At 45.4% G+C, this 18547-nt stretch overlaps 1 protein-coding gene across 1 annotated transcript; it reads right to left on the bottom strand.

Moving 5' to 3' along the window:
• Window positions 1-679: 679 nt before the first annotated feature.
• On the bottom strand, window positions 680-16957 carry LOC143437705 (inactive 2'-5'-oligoadenylate synthase 1D-like). Its single transcript, XM_076922665.1, has 5 exons — window positions 16771-16957; window positions 15561-15849; window positions 13090-13286; window positions 1483-1715; window positions 680-824 (listed from the first exon to the last, which is right to left on the bottom strand). Exons 1-5 carry the CDS (start codon window positions 16951-16953, stop codon window positions 680-682), a joined length of 1047 nt encoding a protein of 348 aa, XP_076778780.1. The 5' UTR covers window positions 16954-16957.
• Window positions 16958-18547: the final 1590 nt, after the last annotated feature.

Raw genomic sequence — 18547 nt, 5'->3', positions numbered from 1 at the left:
CTTCCTGACCTCCTGAGGTTTCTCTCCCACATCCCTGCAGCCATGTTCATCCCCACCCTGAGGTCACACGTGGTATCATTTGTTCCCTAGCGTCAGGCAGACCCTGCCCCAGGAGGGGAAAGGTCCAAGTGCAGGTCCCTCTGTGCCTCTGTGGCTGTGATACAGCCCCGCTGAGTCCCATTGGTCACATGACAATGAGACAGGAAAGACAGGCTGCTTCATGGACCTGACAGTGGTTTCAGACTCCTCCACAGCCCTGACACTCTCTAGTGGAGTGTTCCTGAGCCAGTGGATTCAGCTGTCAGAGTCTATGCATCTGTTTGTCTGGGAGTACCTGTGTATGTGTGTGCTTGTCCACATGTGTAACAGCACAGAGATGAAGGTCACAGGACAACTTGGCTGGGTATGTATTTTTTTCCTGGTACCATATGGATTTTAAGGATCAAACCCAGGTCTTCAGTGTTGGCTGTATGCTTACACACTGAGCCATCTTGCCAGCCCATACTAACTCTGAATGGCACTAAAATGGCTGTAAAAGAAGGTAAGCAGCAGCCCTCCACAGGAACGTGGAGAACTTAAGAAACAGACCACGTGTCAGTGAGAATATTATCCAAGTAGATGGGCTGACTGAAGCTGTGTGCTAAAGGACAGGATGATGACAGGATCTCACCGGTACATCTCAGCCACTCAAAAGGGACATATCAGAGTTCACAAAGAAAATCAACTGTGTCCAGATCATAGCTTCATTTGCCAGCAGGTGCCAGGCCTGTTTGTTTGAACCAGCCACGTTCCATGTTGGGTCAGCTGGGTCCAAGATCACAGGCCTACAGAGCAACATTCAGGGAGGGAATTGAGCAGCTGGCCAGTACCTCAGGTACCACTGCACAAGAACAGAGGAGGAGCCCAGAGAGCATCTCTATCCAAAGTTTGTCCTTTGTCCCTGCCTCAGAGCATACAGCAAGACTGGAGGGATCCTTGGGTATGACCTGGAAGGCCTGGGTTCGAATCCTCTACCCTTTAGTAGCTGTGTGTCCTGGGGCAGACCCCTCAGGCTCTCTGATCTGTGAGATGAGGAGAGTTGGACCAGCCAGTGTCATGGGAAAACTGAACAAACACAGGACCAGGACATGTCACTCCCTAGGGTGACATAGTACTCTGTTATTTACAGGTAATTTGTCCACCGCTGGTCTTGGTACCTCACAGCCCTTATGATGCTGTTACTGTTGGATAATCTCAGTTCCCACTCCATGTCCTCCCATCCTTTGCTGCTTGGGTCTGGACAGTGTCAGAGCCTTGGTCTCCTCATCACAGACAAGAGAGCCCTCCTCACCCCCACCTCCCAGGGCATTAGGGCCTCATGTCAGTCAGGTGACAGTGCCCAGTGCAGGAGATGCTGCATGGACACAGAGCTCCCACCTCCCCCTTCTCACAGGACTGCAGCCTGACATCCATGGGGAGCTGAGCCACGCAGGGACAAGCTACCTGTCTTTTTGGAGCTGTCTGTTCAGGTAGTCAGAGATCTCATGTTTAAATTCACAACACCATCTCCAGTAGACTAGAAGACTCAAATAGTCAGTGATCAGGTCTAAGACACTTCGGAAGCACTGGGCTACATGTAGTCCAGATCTGTCTTTGACCCCGCATTCCCAGGCATACACTGTGAGCAGCTCCAGGGCGTACACTGGGGGCAGCGGCTTCCTCAGCTTCTCCTTACACTGAGAAGAGAAAGGCAATGAGAAAAACGGGGCTCTCAGTTGTTGTGTGGGGTCCACTGCTCACAGGCTCAATTGCAGGTTTATTGTCACACAGCCACACCCAGTCATTTAGATTCAGTCTTAGGCTCCTCCTGTGCTATAACCAAGAGCTGAGTGGTTGAGACTGACCCTGTGTGCTCCACAAAGACAGCATTCACTAGCAGGCACAGGAGGAATCAAGACACCATGAGTGACAGCTAGGAATGAGGGTGGGACAAAAGGAGTGATCGCTATGGTCTCTGAAGTAACATGGAAGGGGCCAGAGAGATGGTTCAGGGGTGAAGTGCCTCCCTCCCTGTGCAGGGGTGAGAATTAGAGGTCAGACCCCAGTGTCTACATGAGTGTCAGGCTCTTGAGGAAGCTGACTCTTATTTCTAGTTTAAGAGGGTGGAGATGTGGCTTCCGGGGGCCACGGGACTGTGCAGACCTGCTGACCCAGCACACTGAGTGCCATGTGTGAGACCCTGACTGATTACACAAGGTGGGGCATGACTGAGGACCTGCCCTCATGCTCTGACCTCCACATCCTTATGCACACACAAGCACACACAAAGACACGTGATCCTACGAACAGGTATATACAAACATCACACACATATTTAAAAATTCCAGAAAATACTAAGAAATCACCCATTTAAAAAGGTAATAGCTTGGAATAACAGGAAAATAGAAAGCACAGAAATTGGCAGGAAGGGTTCTCCAAAGAAGGAAGCAGATAGTCAGAGACACAAATGAAGCAGCCACAATGGAACAGTAAGTTAGACACAGCTAAAAAGAGAGTTAGCTGACTAAAAAGTGGACTAGAGAAAATCACTTAGAACAAGCATGGAAAGTCCTTCCTCCCTCCCATTCCCTCTCCCTCCTACAGCATCATGTTCCCTTGCTGTTCCCCCAAACCCTTGTTTCTCTGAACCCCTCTGCTCTGCTCCATTTCTAACTACTTTTCCCCCTCCATTTTCTACTTTCTCAACTTGTGCCATTTTTATTTCTCTTTGTCAATCTGACACAGAGTGCCATCTGGAGAAGATGGGCCCACAAATGAGAAAGTGCCTCCATCAGCCTGGCCTGGAGTCAGGCTTGTGGGGCATTTTCTTGATCAGTGTGGGAGGACCCAGCCCATTGTGGGCATTCCCTGTCCTAGGCAGGAGGTCCTGAGATGTTTTTAAAAATCAGACTGATTGCTGGGCCCCACTGAGCACTGAGCGGATCACCAGCGGCAGCTCTGCACCCAACCTCACAAAACCCAGATAAAGTGGGGCTACTAGGAGCTCTAACCAGTATCTCAGTATAAGGGCAGTATCTCAGGTAAGGAATCAGCAACACTCACCCCAAACAGGGAGTAACCAGGGCACATAGGGACCCAGGAATTCAGTCCTTGCCAGGAGCACTGGTACCTTCTGGTCTGGGCCTGAGGGTTCAGTAGATCCTGGGAGATAGCTCTGCACCCAATCTCACAGAACCCAGAGGAAACGGGCTCTCAGGAACTCTAAGCTGGGCAGTATCTTAGGTAAGGAGGCAGCAACACTCAGACCAAATAGAAAGTAACTGGGACCCACTGGGACCCAGGTGTACCGGTTCCTTCCTGTCTGGTCCCCGAGCACAGAGTAGATCCCAGGAGGCAGCTCTGTACCCAACCTTGCAAAACCCAGAGGTGGCAGGGCTCCCAGGAGTTCTAACCTGGGCAGTATCTCAGGTCAGGAGACAGCAATACTCTACCCAAATGGAGTAACCGGGACCCACAGGGACACAGGAATTCACTCCTGGCCCAGAGCACTGGTTCCTTCCTGTTTCTGCCTGAACACTGAGCAGATCTTGGACCTCAGCTCTAACCCCAACAGAATCACTCATCCCAAACAGTTCTGACACAACCAAGATAATAGGAAAGACATGGCTCTAGTCAGAGACAGCTCAGGTAGCACCAAGGAGATCCAGATGGCGAAAGGCAAGCACAAGAACACAAGCACCAGCAACCCAGAGTACTCAGCTTCATCAGAACCTAGTTCTCCCACATTAGAAAGTCCTGAATTACCCATATCACCAGGAAAGCAAGAGTCAGATCTAAAATCACTTCTAATGATGATGATAGAGAAGTTTAAGAAGGACATAAATAACACACTGAAAGAAATTGAGGAGAACACAGATAAACAGGTGAAAACACTTAAAGAGGAAACACAAAAATCCCTTAAAGAATTACAAGAGGAGACAACAAAACAGGTGAAGGAATTGAACAAAACCATCCAGGACATAAAAATGGAAGTAGAAACAATCAAGAAATCACAAAGGGAGACTAACAGGGATATAGAAAACCTGGGAAAGAAATCAGGAGTCATAGATGCAAGCATCACCAACAGAATACAAGAGATAGAAGAGAGAATCTCAGGTGAAGAAGATACCATAGAAAATATTAACACAACTGTCAAAGAAAACACAAAAGGCAAAAAGTTCTTAACACAAAACATCCAGGAAATTCAGGACACAATGAGAAGACCAAACCTAAGGATAATAGGTAAAGAAGAAAGTGAGGATTCCCACCTTAAAGGGCCAATAAGTATCTTCAATAAAATTATAGAAGAAAACTTCCCTAGCCTTAAGAATGAGATGCCCATAATCATCCAAGAAGCCTACAGAACGCCAAATAGACTAGACCAGAAAAGAAATACCTCCCGTCACATAATAATCAAAACACAAAATGCACAAAACAAAGAAAGAATTTTAAAAGCAGTAAGGGAAAAAGGCCAAGTAACATATAAAGGCAGACCTAACAGAATTACACCAGACTTCTCACCAGAGACTATAAAAGCTAGAAGATCCTGGACAGATGTCATACAGACCCTAAGAGAACACAAATGCCAGCCCAGGATACTATACCCAGCAAAACTCTCAATTACCATAGATGGAGAAACCAAGATATTCTATGACAAAACCAAATTTACACAATATCTTTCCACAAACCCAGCACTATAAAGGATGATAGCAGGAAAGCTCCAATATAAGAAGGGCAATTATACCCCAGAAAGAGCAAGAAAGTAAGCCTCTTCCAACAAATCCCAAAGAAGATAGCCACAGAAACAATGCCTCCACTGTTAACAAAAATAACAGGAAGCAACAATCTCCTCTCCTTAATATCTCTTAACATCAATGAACTCAATTCCCCAATAAAAAGACATAGGCTAACAGGGTGGATACGCAAACAGGAAGACAAGGGAAAGCCCACACTCACATGGAAACTGAACAATACTCTACTCAATGATAATGTGGTCAGGGAAGAAATAAGGAAAGAAATTAAAGACTTTTAATTAATGAAAATGAAGACACATCATACCAAAACCTATGGGACACAATGAAAGTGGTGCTAAGAGGAAAACTCATAGCTCTAAGTGCTTACAAAAAGAAACCGGAGAGGGCATACACTAGCAGTTTGACAACACACCTGAAAGCTCTAGAACAAAAAGAAGCAAATACACCCAAGAGGAGTAGACGAGAGGAAATAAACTCAGGGCTGAAATCAACCAAATGGAAACAAAAAGAAGTATACAAAGAATCAATAAAACCAGGAGCCGGTTCTTTGAGAAAATCAACAAGATAGATAAACCCTTAGCCAGACTAATCAGAGGGCAGAGAGACAGTATTCAAATTAATAAAATCAGAACTGAAAAGGGGGACATAACAGAAACAGAGGAAATCCAAAAAATCATCAGATCCTACTACGACGAAAGCCTATACTCAACAAAATTGGAAAATCTGGATAAAATGGACAACTTTCTAGACAAATACCAGTTACCAATGTTAAATCAGGAGCTGATAAACCATCCAAACAGTCCCATAACCCTGAAAGAAATAGAAGCAGTCATTAAAAGTCTACCCACCAAAAAAAAAAAAAAAAAAAAAAAAAAAGTAGTCCGGGATCAGATGGTTTCAGTGCAGAATTCAATCAGACCTCCAAGGAAGACCTAATACCAATTCTTTTCAAACTGTTCCACAAAGTAGAAATAGAAGGAACACTACCCAATTCATTCTATGAAGCCACAATCACACTCATACCTAAACCACACAAAAACCCAACAAAGAAAGAGAACTTCAGACCATCTCCCTAATGAATATGGATGCAAAAATACTCAATAAAATTCTCGAGAACAGAATCCAAGAACATATCAAAACAATCATCCATCATGATCAAGTAGGCTTTATCCCAGGAATGTAGGGTTGGTTCAATATACGGAAGTCCATCAACATAATTCACTATATGTTGAGAACCACTCTGCCCCATGTTTGGGGGCCAAAAATGTTGCGGCCCGAGCTGCCCCACGTTTGGGGGCCCAAGTGTCTAGGACCGTTCTGTCAGTGTTGGAACCTGCACTGCCAGAAGCCTTGGGGGCTCAATTGTCCTGCACTGTCCCAAGCAGCTCCTGTCCACGGGTCAGGGTTCAGCAAGAGAGAAGGTGAGGACGGACACGAGGAATGGAGACCAGACAGAGTGTGGTTCAATCTCGTTTATTCTTCAGTCTCTCTTCTAAGTCCCAAGTCTTGAGTTCCTAGTCCCTAGTGCCTCCAAGTTCCAAGTTACTTCTTCCAAGTGCTAAGTGCCTAATACCTAATACTTCTTCTTCCGAGTTCTCTAGTCCAAGTGTCTTCTTCCTCAATGCCTAATTCCTACTCCAAGTTGCACTCTAAGTTGTACTCTCTAACTCCTAGTTCCAAGTTGTACTCCCAAGTGCCTAATAATCCGTTCCAATTCCTACTCACTAACTCCAAGTGGTACTCTCTAGAGTCAAGTGTCTTCTACCTAATGTCAAGTAATCTGTTGCTTTCCCTGTCTGCCTCTCGCCTTTTATATGCCTCACTACTAAGCCACACCTCTAAGTCACGCCTTTAATCATGCCCTTAGGTCTTGTCTCTAAATCTGATCTCTAAGTCATGCCCTTAAGTCACACACCTTTAAGTCTCACACCCCCAAGGGAAAATCCTGGGTATCTAAAGCAAGATGCTATCAGAGTGTGCTCAGCTGTTGGAGGCTAATGTAATCAAGTCTCTGGTCAGGGTATATGGCTCAAGATGGGTGCAAGGATGATAGCCGCTTTCTGTCGGCTCCCCACAACTACATAAACAAATTCTCAACTGAGGAATCTCGAATGGTTGAGAAGCACCTAAAGAAGTGTTCAACATCCCTAGTCATCAGGGAAATGCAAATGAAAACAACACTGAGATTCCACCTCATACCAGTCAGAATGGCTAAGATTGAAAACACAGGTGACAGCAGATGCTGGCAAGGATGTGGAGAAAGAGGAACACTCCTCCATTGTTGGTGGGATTGTAAGCTGGTACAACCAGTATGGAAATCAGTCTGGAGTACCTCAGAAAATTGAACATAGTATTACCTGAGGACCCAGCTATACCACTCCTGGGCATATACCCAAAAGATGTTTCAACATACAACAGGGACACATGCTCCACTATGTTCATAGCAGCCTTATTTATAATAGCCAGAAGTTGAAAAGAACCCAGATGTCCTTCAACAAAAGAATGGATACAGAAAATGTGGCATATTTACACAATGGAGTACCACTCAGCTATTAAAAACAATGAGTTCATGAAATTCTTAGGCAAATGGATGGAGCTTGAGAATATCATCCTGAGTGAGGTAACCCACTCCCAAAAGAACATACATGGCATGCACTCACTGATAAGTGAATATTAGCCCAAAAGCTCACAATACCTAAGACACAATGCATAGACCACATGAAACTCAAGAGGAGGAAGGAAGACCAAACTGTGGGTGTTTTTTTTTTTTTTTTTGAAGGAGTAGCAAAATACTCAACCAGAGCTCTCAGGGTCTAAACCTCCAGCCTGAGAACAGAAAGGGAGGGACTCATGGCTCCACTTGTATAGGTAACAGAGGGTGGCTTAGTTAGGCAGCAATGGAAATGAAGGGCCATGGTCCCTGAAAGATTGGACCCATAGTGTTGGGGAATGCGAGAGCAAGGAGGCGGGATTGGGAGAATGGTGGGAGCAGACCCTCATAAAAATTGGAAGAGGGGGTATGGGATAAGGGGTTTTGGGGGAGAAAGGAAAAGGAGATAACAGTGAAAGGTAAATACGTAAAATATCCAAGAAAAAAAAAACCCAGATAATGGGTCTGGCCAAAAAAATTAATATTCTCAAGACAGATGCAAATCCTAATTTCCCTCAACAATTAATTGACAAAAGAGGAGTAATTTTACAAAAAGTAGAAGAAGCTCTCATTAATTATTATATAGATTGATTAAATGTTGGCTATTTTATAATAGTCCTTTGATAAAAGAAACTATTAATAAAGAATTATATTTCTTTAAATAGTGTCTTCATGAATCTCTGAGGGTGGAAGGGGCATGCCTTGTTTACTCTTATCTTTCTAAAACTGAAAGCTCATGGCAAATCTGCCGCTGATTGCCTCTGGCATCACTGAGACCAATAAAAACTATGCCACAACTATGTGGAAGGACCCTTTTACCCTTAAATGGAATGGCCAGGACCCAGTTCCTATATGGGGTTGAGGATTGATATGCCTGTTTGATACCACAGAAGGCACAGCTAAATGGCCACCAAAAAGATTAATGAACTAAATAGATACCTCCACAAAACCAGGCCCAATTTTAAATAAGATGAATAACAATTGACATCCAGGGAAGAGAAATTTCCCTGAGAATTCCCTTCTTTTTTTTCTTTCCAGGTAAAAATTAATCACCCGCGATGTCTGCTGTTAGTGTTTTAATCCTGATGCTGGCCTCTGAACCTATACAACTCAGACCTCCAATGGGCCTTTGACAAGGACATCAAACAGGTCTAGACTGACATCACTAATCTGAAGAAATTCCTCGTTTCACTGTCTGATGCGATCCCCAAAAGTTGCAAAGGACTTTATTGGACTTGATTTCCTCTTTTACAATAGTACAGCTCTAGACTGTGTACAGCCCTTAAAGAAGAATGCTGCTTTTACATAGACAAAACAGGGATGATTAAAGAGAGCATGAAAAAGGCCAGAGAAGGTCTTGAGAAAAGACAGAGACAGAAAGAAAAAGATGAGAGCTAGTACAAGAATTGGTCTTCAACCTCTCCATGATTGTTAACCCTACTTCCTTCCATCTTGGGACCATTAATTAGGTTATTTTTGCTTATTTCCTTTGGTCCCTGGGCCTTAAATAGGCTGACTAACTTTGTAAAACAACAGATAGATAATCTGATAGCAAAATCTATTCAGATACATTATCATAAGTTAGCTATGGAGGACCACGAGACTCTAGATGAGGATGTTAGTCTATCCAGGGTGCTCCCAAGTCCCAACTCCACCCAACCGAAAAGGGGACTTCTGCCCCTAGACCAAGCAGAGAGGGGGCACCCAGAACCCCCTCTGTCTGGCCATCTGAATTCTTGCTTAGGCTGCAAGGCTAAGCACTGCAAGGGAATATAAATAAAAGTTAAAAATATGTTTCTGGGTTCCCTGAGGGACAAGCCTGACTGCATAGGGGTTGATGTCAAAAGTATCCCCTCTCCAGGAAAAAGACATCGGGACAGGTATGGCCATCATGCCTCACTGGACAACGACAGGAGGACTGGAGCCACTACAAGGTCCCCTATAATTACTGGATGTCAGGCCTCTATCCCCGCCTTGGCAAGATTAGAATCACCACAGCCCTTCTATACTTGGAGGAGGGAGGAGATGTCAGGGGCAGCCCTGCTTATACACTGAAGGCCTAAAATCAGCCATAAGCCTAAAATCAGTAATAGGCCTGACATACATGCCTGCTAACACAAAATCTTGGGTCTCTATGGAAAAACACTGAAACAGATGTCTATAAACTATTGTAAACAGGCAGCTTTTATGGAAATCTACCAGCCTGAGTAATCATAGACCTTGTAAATAGGCAGCCTTGGCAGAAAGTTCCAAATTAAATAAGGACAAGTGAATCACAGGCAGAGTCATAGTGACCTTCACCCAGCTGATACTTTGTTCTGAAAGATATCTGTACTCCCCTTGAACACCTATGCTCCTGTGTCATCCCCTTCCCCACTTTCTGCATTTTTGTGTTTATAACCCCCATGTTAAAAAGTAAAAATTATGATTTGATAATAATAATAAAAAAAAGAAACAAAAAAGAAATAACACACAGTGTCCCCTGGCTCTGCTGACTTAGCTCCAGACAATCCATTTTCTTGTTCTCAGAAATACTTTGAATTATAAAACATTATTGTGGTTTTTGTTAGTATGCTGGGCAAAATAATTTTTATTGATTTCATTTTAAACTTTAAAGTTTGTGGTGAGTTAAAGTGTCCTTCAGCATAATTATAGGTCATATTTATTTTCATATTGTAAGATGCTAGTAATCTGTTGAACATTTTAAAAAACTGGATTCCTTTTTGAGAATTTCATATATGAGCACTGTAAAAGAAAGAGAAGAAAAGGAGTCTGATGACAAGCCTGGAATAGAAGATGTTGGTTCTGATGAAGAAGAAGAAGAAGAAGAAGAAGAAGAAGAAGAAGAAGAAGAAGAAGAAGAAGAAGAAGAAGAAGAAGAAGAAGAAGAAGAGAAGGATGGTGACAAGAAGAAAAAAAGAAGAAGATAAACGAAAAGGTACGTAGATCAAGAAGAACTCAACAAAACAAAGCCGATTTGGACCAGGAATCCTGATGACATTACTAATGAAGAATATGGAGAGTTCTACAAGAGCTTAACCAACGATTGATTGGGAAGAACGTTTGGCAGTAAAGCATTTTTCTGTTGAAGGGCAATTAGAATTCCAGGCCCTTCTTTTTGTCCCAAGATGAGCTCCTTTTGATCTATTTGAAAACAGAAAGAAAAAGAACAACATCAAGTTGTATGTTTGCAGAGTTTTTATCATGGATAACTGTGAGGAGTTAATCCCTGAGTATCTGAATTTCATTAGAGGGGTGGTAGATTCTGAGGCTCTCCCTCATTTCCCATGAGATGCTACAACAAAGCAAAATTCTGAAAGTTATCAGAAAGAATTTGGTCAAGAAATGCTTAGAACTATTTACTGAACTGGCAGAAGATAAAGAGAACTACAAAAAGTTTTATGAGCAGTTCTCAAAAAACATAAAGCTTGGAATTCATGAAGACTCTCAAAATTGGAAGAAGCTTTCAGAGCTGTTGTGGTACTACACATTTGCTTCCGGGGATGAGATGGTGTCTCTGAAGGACTACTGCACCAGAATGAAGGAAAACCAGAAGCACATCTATTTCATCACACATGTTAACATTTAAAACATCTGTGTGGCATGAAAACTAAGGGGAAGATAAAGTTTCTACATGTGATACTGTGATACTATAGGTTTGACTCAAAAGGTTGATAGTACGTTTCTTGTAAGACGTAACCTGCTGTTAATGTTAACTGTGTGGTCTGAAGTGTTTAGCTGTTGAGCTGGATTCCTTAGTAGACCAAATTAAGATGGCTTAAGTTACATCTTAAACTTTTCATTCCCTGTAGTTAATTCTGCATGTACTAGTCTTAGAAGTCAACACAAGTTAAAACAACTTGACAGAGGAATTCCCCAAGTGGCTTGTTTTCCAAAAGTACCAAGAACAAACCAACCCCTTAAGTTTCCCTAGGTCTTGTAACTCTTGGCAAGGCTTGTGAATGGGAATAATAGTGCCCAGTCACATTCTGCTTTAAAAGATAAATACAGATGAAATTTTTAAAAAGTGTGAAAAAAAAAAAAAAAAAAAAAAAAAAAAGACTGCCCAAGGGTATCAGGCAGCCAGCAGAGTTCCTCCATGGCCTCTGCTTCCCTCAGTGATGGAGTGGGATGCAGGGATGTGAGGCAGACAATCCCTTTTCTCCCCAGTTTACTTTCCAGCATCATCTTTACCACAGCCGTCGGAGCAAACGAGGACAGAACTGGTCCTAGGGAGGGGGCCCTGCTGTGACTGACCCGCCATGTTGCTCCTGGAGAGGACTGAGGAAGGATGATGGAACTTTGGGTTGGAAAGCTGTTGAGAGCTGAGAGCCTGACAGGCTGTTTGTGGGGACCTGGAAGACAGGAGGGCTGAGAGGCAGGCAGGTGACAGAGGCTGGAGTGAAGTTTCAGAGGAAAGCAAGGACCCCATCTGGGCTGCTTGTGTGCTATGTTTGCATGAGGAATCAGGGGTTTCTCATCAGCTGGGGGTGAAAATCTGTTCTGATTAAGCAGAGAATGGCAGGATGGGGCCAAGGATTCTAGGAAGGGTTTCCCCAGGGTCAGCAAACAGAAGCCCTGGTCCAGGGGTCCCAAGACTGCATCTCCAGGTGTCAGCCACACCTGGAACTGCAGAGAGGTCTCCCAAGTCACAAGTCCCATGAAACCTGCAGGACTTAAGGGGCCTTGCAAAGCAGCTGAGGCCTGGCACTGAGAGATGCCAGGAGAAGCCATTGGGGAAGTGCAGTCTCAATGGCAGTGGTGACCCCCAGACACTGGACTTGTCCTGAGCAGGGGATGACTGCTAGGAACAGAGCAATGTGAGAACAGAGCTGACCTGAGCCTGAGACCAGCTGTGTGAGCTGTGGATGGCAGAGCCCGAGAAGCTCAGAGAACTGGGAGTCCCAGATATCGGATACTGAGGTTTTGGCTCTGATGGGGTTTCATTGTTTTTTATCTGATTGTGACAGTGACCTCTTGCAGGAAGAATGAATTTAACTGGTGTTGTAAATTTTAAATGAGCACATTCTTGAGAAACTAATCTTGTTATATATTGAAATTTCAAAGAGAGAGAGAGAGAGAGAGAGAGAGAGAGAGAGAGAGAGAGAACCCTTTTAGATTCCTAAGGCTAGATTGTGTTTTATGGCATGATATTGAAATTATATCTTTTTAAAAAGTCAAGAAAGGGAAGGTTATGGATCAGGAGGAGTGTGTGTGAGAGCATCAATTTGAAAATGGGTTATTTGTGAAAGTGAGTTTTTGCCAACTAGCCATAAGCTAGGGTCATTGAGCAGGAGGCACCCTTAATCAAGACAGTCCCTCAATCAGTCTGGTTTAGGGTAGTCTGTGTGGACAGTTTCCTGATCAGTGATGGATGTGGTTGGTGCCATGCCTGAGTGTCTGTGCTGTATAATAAAACTATCTGAATGACCCATGGAGATGAAGGCAGTGAGCAGAATTCCTCCCTGGTCTCTGCTTCAGTCACTTCCCTCAGTGATGCCCTGTGACTGGGATGTGTAGCTAAGTAAGACCTTTTCTTCCCAAGGTACTCTGGGTCATGTGTTAACGTTAGCATGTAAATAGACAGCAAGCTAGACTAGACCTCTTCTCGGGCCTGCATCCACATTCTCTACACAGGGTCCAAAGTGTCTGGGCCAGATGCCTTACCAGTTGATACCAGTGCTTGACCATACGGATGACATTCCACAGCTCGGGTGGCTGATCCCTCAGGAACTTTTGCTGGAGGTCTATGAAGCACATGGAGAACTCTCCCTCCTTGTTCAGGGCGGTGCACTCACTGATGAGTTGGGCATAGATTATGTTGTAGACGTCCCATCCAAGGTGCTTATAGTTTCTCAGTTCATCTACAAAGGAAGTGTCACTCATGTTTAGACTCAACCCTGCTCTGAGGATCTTCCTTCTCTCTAGGGTCACAATCGCTCTCTATGGGGTTCAGTGAACAAGGCAAATTTTGTCCACAGTAAGCATCACTCCCCATACAGCCACGCGCCCTCCACACCTCTGGACTGTGCACAGGAATTGGGCCTGGAAAGTCTGTGCCACCAACTGCTCCTAGTAAGATGCCTTACTCCCAGGCCTGGAGGAAACAGCACACTGTGGTCACTCACAAGAAAGCTACATGGTCATCTGATAATAGCCAACCATGTGCTGGTGTACTGTGGAGAATTCTACCTCAGTTGTCTATCTTATCTCGTGCATACAGTCTCTGTGCTATTTTGAGTTGATGGGTGGGTTGTGTCAGCATGGATGGGGCAAACACATATTCAGAGGGCACAAGAGGAGATGAGGCATCTTCCTTTATAGTTTGTCACCCCTCCCTTTGCAGCAGGGTCTCTCTGTGAACATGGACTTGACTGGCTTTCATCAGGTGCCAGAGATTCTGCTGTCTCTGTCCCCATAGTTCCAGGGATGCAGGTCAATGTGAGGAACTTCCTAAGCTTAGGTGGGTGCTGGGGATTTGAACTCAGGTCCTCATGCTTGTGCAGCAGTCACCCTTAACCACTGAGCTGTCTTCTAAGTACTGTGTGTGTGCAGTGCACAAATCTTGGTAGTGTCTCAATGTCATGTGGTGTTGATTGTCCAAGCCCTGAGAGCTTCAGGATATGGTGGTGGTGTCTTTGTGTCCCACAAAGTTTTACTGTGGGCAGGAATCAGGCTGTGGCATTGTTGTGTGTGTAGTTATGTGTGGTTGTGGGTGCACTTCGAGGCAGCAGGCTGGGTCTTAGGTGTCTGCAGGTGTGTAGCCATGGTTGCAGCAGGCCACACCATCCATCAGGCTTTGATGCTGGCACAAACCCAAATCACTAACTGATGGAGCTTGGGACAAGTCCCATACCCCACTGTTACATAAAGTTCTAAAAAACATATTTACTATTTCAGGACCAGCACACAGTAGGTCTCATTTGCTAAGCCACCTGGGTGAGGGCTGTGGTCCTCTTTGGTGTCATCCACACAAGCATTCCCAAGACAGTGCTTCCACTATAGAGTTCCTGTCCCACTGGAAAGCTGCCTCGGGCTGGGCAAGTCCATGAGCAACACCGGCTTCTGGGGGAGCCCCCTCCCAGCTCATTTCTAAGTCACCCCCTCTGAGCCCCCTCCACTGAGCAGGGTTCTAAGCCTCTTGCAGCTTCCCACAGCAGGCTGCCCTGGTCCTACTCCCAGGCTGGCCCTCTCAGTCCCTGCTGCCTGAGACTCTGGCCTATTTCCCTTTCTCTAAGTCAAGGAAGGACTAGTGGCCTGCCTTGTACCTAAATTAATAGCAGCAGTTCTACAGCGGCCAAGAGGGGGTGCTGTGCTCTCAGTCACTATAAAACCTCAAGTATTACCCAAACTCCCCAAGCCCAGTTTTGTTCATGGGTGTTCCTGGTTTTCTTTGGGTCGAGTTTGTAGTTTTAGAGACACACTGTGTGTCAGTCAGGCCTGGTATCAAGAGATCTTAATGTAGAGGGTCATTAATGTGTAATTGTATAACATGTGTGTGCATGTGGGGGTTTGGGGTGTGCAGGGTGTCCACACTTGAAATCCCAGCACTGGGCAGGTAGAGAATCAGGAGAATCTCTCAGGCTCACTGTCTGACCAGCAAGGCTGACATGAAGCTGGTGGATCTACCTTTCTCAAAACAAACAAGGAAGTAAACTTGCCTGGCTTTTGGAGGTGGAGGAAGCCCAATGTGTCCTGAATACATCTGAGTATAATTGTTTCCAGCTGGAGACTCACAGCCTACAGACACTTGTAGGACAATGCACAACCACTGCCACCAGCCCTGTGCTGTACCTAACTGATATCCTGAGTCTCCAGGTGCAAGAGATGGTGGGTTCAGCTCCATCAGAGCACAGGCCACACCTGATCCCAGCTCCTCACTGCAAGATCCACAAAGGTGGGGCAGCAAACTCCAGGTCAACTTCTCAACCAAAACAGGCTCCTAAGTAATGGACATCCAAGGCTGGCCTCTGGCCATTACCCACACATGTGTACAGACATCTGCACACACGTGAACATAGTCCCCCCAACACACACACACACACACACACACACACACACACACACACACACACACACACACAGAGTATTCGGGCATGAGGAAGTGCAGGCTGAGGCTCCACTGCTGGCTGACTTACACAGGGCATCATAGGCTGGATGCACATCAAATTCCATCTCCTGCTGGAGCTCAGGGGAGTTCAGCTTGAAGCTCAGAGACCTGGAGTTGGGCCGCTCTGAGCTCTGGAACTCAAACTTCACTTTAAATTGTTTCTCTTGCTGCAACTGGCACAGGTGTTTCTGAATCTCCTCAAGGAACTCTCCATGCCAGTTTAACTGATCCTCAAAGCTGGTGAGATTGTTAAATAACACCACCATGTTGGCCTCTGACCTGCCCTTCAGCGCAGTGTGTTCATCGTAGGAGCCCCCCTGAAAGACAAGGATGAGAATGATAAAGGACAGGGAGAGCCATGCTGGGCTGTCCAGATGCTGAACAAAGTAGGAGTCCATCACCAAGAGTGATCCTTGGATGGAGAAAGCTGACCCCTGTGCAGTGGAATTGTATTCAGTCCTGAAGAGTGAAATTGAATCTGTAGGAAAATAGATTATCCTGGACCTCCTTGTGATACAGGAGATAAGCCAGACTCAGAATAATGAACACCCTTGTTTTATCTATTTCTATCCAGAATTGTGTTTGTGTGTGTGTGTGTGTGTGTGCACACGCACGTGCGTGATGTAGTGATGGAAAGGGACTCTCTGAGGCAGGTCAGGTTGATATACAAGGGCATCGGATGGTAGTTGGTGAGATAAACTGAGAAAATCACCACAGACATATTAAACTGTTGTCATGATCCCCATGCTAGCAGAGTATTGAAAGGAAGTATGACCACCATACCAGCAGACAGTCTGCAGCATTACTAAGAGGCCACAGAATAAAATGTCAAAATTAAGAAAACAAAATGCAGAAAAAGAAAATAATTGAGAAAATAATAACAAGTGACACTGCAGAGATCCTCCCTAAATAAAAAGCTGAGCACAATCACTAACACACTCGCAGACCTGACATAGATGGGTGGACATTATAAAATGACATTTCTGCAGACTTCACAGTGACTGAGGTAGGGACTGTAATCATAAAGTCCCATTTGACAGATAGAAACTCGGGCAATGAGGTTCCATCAGTCCAGTCATCCAGCAGGTGGGGTCTCTGCTCTGTGCCATAGCTGGGGTATACATGAGGACACTGGGCACAGAGTAGGTAGGTAACTCACTCTCCTCTAAGGACTGCAGTCTGGCTTCTGAGAGTCCTCTCCCACCCCATCCTGGTCAGCTCAGGCTAATGGGACTCACCATCACAACCCTGGAGACCCTCACAGGGTGGGCGGCACCTTGGAAGCATCTCTCCTTCAGGAAAGCACTTATGAAGTCAATGTCTGCTCTGACCCCAGTAAGAAATGTAGTGTCAGGAAGAAGGTGATCCTCTATATACTTGTCCAGCTCACAAGCTGCAGTGCTGCTGAGATCCTCTTCCATCCTGAGGCCAGGAATGTTTGCTGACTGCAGCCTTGCCTCAGGAGTCAGCTGCCCCTTATATCCATAGCTGGGTCCTCTTCCCTGGAAGGGCGGAGCTATGTAAATCAGATCACTGCACCTGCCACCTCTGGCTCCTGGGCTCCCTGACTCTCTGGGGTTTTTTCCTGCAGCCATTTCTTTGGATTGTCAAACCCTCATCACAGCAGGCTGTGGACCAGGAGGCCTGAAGCATCCTAAACAGGTTCTGTTGTTCTTCCTTCTTGACCTTGAACTCTTACTAAAGAAAAATCCTTTGATAGTCTCCTAGATTGTTAACAACAGAACACACACACACACACACACACACACACACACAGTTCAGTAAAACATGAAGAGCAAGTGAATGAAATCCAGAAGATGGCAGGCACCAGTTGCATCACAGCTGTGCTGGGTTTGTCACAGGTGACTGGTCCATGCTGGATATTGTAATGAGCCATCTGCAAGGTCATAGCTAGCTTCTAGTTCAGACTTAGGGTCTCATGGTTCTGTGGGTTCTCAGATGCACACCCATGATGTGGCCATCATTCAAGGCATCATGTGAGACAGTCTGTCTGTCCTCCACCCCCTCGTCCTCCTGTCCGTCCATAAAGGACAAAGGCTTCACATCTTTCTTTAATATGGGCTCCCACTCCTATGCCCTGGGTGGATGTGAACTTGGGGATCTGCCCCATTGGCCTCCCAAGTGATGAGGTCACAGGGGTGTTCCTCTCTCCCTAGCTGTAACCACCTGGGTTATCAATCAATTGCCACTGTCCACTTCAATAGCACAAAGTGTTGACTTGTGCCCAGGACACAGCCTCAAGAGGGTGAGCCTGTCTCCATGCCAACCTCTCTCTGCCCAGCAGGAGTGGATGTTCATCATGGCAGGATGCTCCACACCTGTGGACCAAGTCCTGCGAGGTTGACTCAGAAGGTACAGAGTTCCAGGCTAGTCCTGACTACATGATGAGGCTCTATCTCATAAAACTGTAAGAAGAAGCCCCTCCCACACTCATATGTACACATGTACACACCTACACACACTCACATACATCACACCCCACACACCTAAACTACTGCTGCCATTGCTGCAGAAATCAAGGAACAGAAGAGTGAGAAAATTATGACCACATTGGTTCTCCCATGGTTACTGCCACATGTGATGGTTTGTATATGCTTGGCCCAGAGAGTGGTACTGCTAGGTGGTGTGGTCCCTTGTTAGAGTAGGTGTGTCACTGTGGTCTTTAAGACCCTTGTCCTAGCTGCCTGGGGGATAGTCTTCCACTAGCAGCCTTCAGATGAAGATGCAGAACTCTCAGCTCCTCTTGCAGCATTCCTGCCTGGATGCTGCCATGTTCCTGTCTTGATGATAATGGACTGAACCTGTAAGCAAACCCTAATTAAATGGTGTCCTTATAAGAGTTGCCTTGGTCATGGTGTCGGTTCACAGCAGTAAAACCCTAACTAACACACTACAAGTCACACATGGCTTTAAGGGATTTTCTTTTTGGAGAAGCAGAAGCCATGGCCTCGTCATTCAGGTCAGAGTCCAGCCTTTAGCAAATAAGAAAGTCTT

The sequence above is a fragment of the Arvicanthis niloticus genome, chromosome 24 (genome assembly GCF_011762505.2).
Source record: "Arvicanthis niloticus isolate mArvNil1 chromosome 24, mArvNil1.pat.X, whole genome shotgun sequence".
NCBI lineage: Eukaryota > Metazoa > Chordata > Mammalia > Rodentia > Muridae > Arvicanthis > Arvicanthis niloticus.
This window is presented reverse-complemented; position numbering and strand designations above follow the sequence as displayed.

Bases quoted from the DNA above. Each gene is read 5' to 3' on its own strand.
- LOC143437705 (XM_076922665.1), bottom strand. From the start codon at position 16,953: ATGGAAGAGGATCTCAGCAGCACTGCAGCTTGTGAGCTGGACAAGTAT. The intron at 15,850-16,770 runs GTGAGTCCCATT...CTTGTCTTTCAG, and splicing joins GGGTCTCCAGGGTTGTGATG to GGGGGCTCCTACGATGAACA. The intron at 13,287-15,560 runs GTAAGTCAGCCA...CTTCCTTTGTAG, and splicing joins TCCAGCCTATGATGCCCTGT to ATGAACTGAGAAACTATAAG.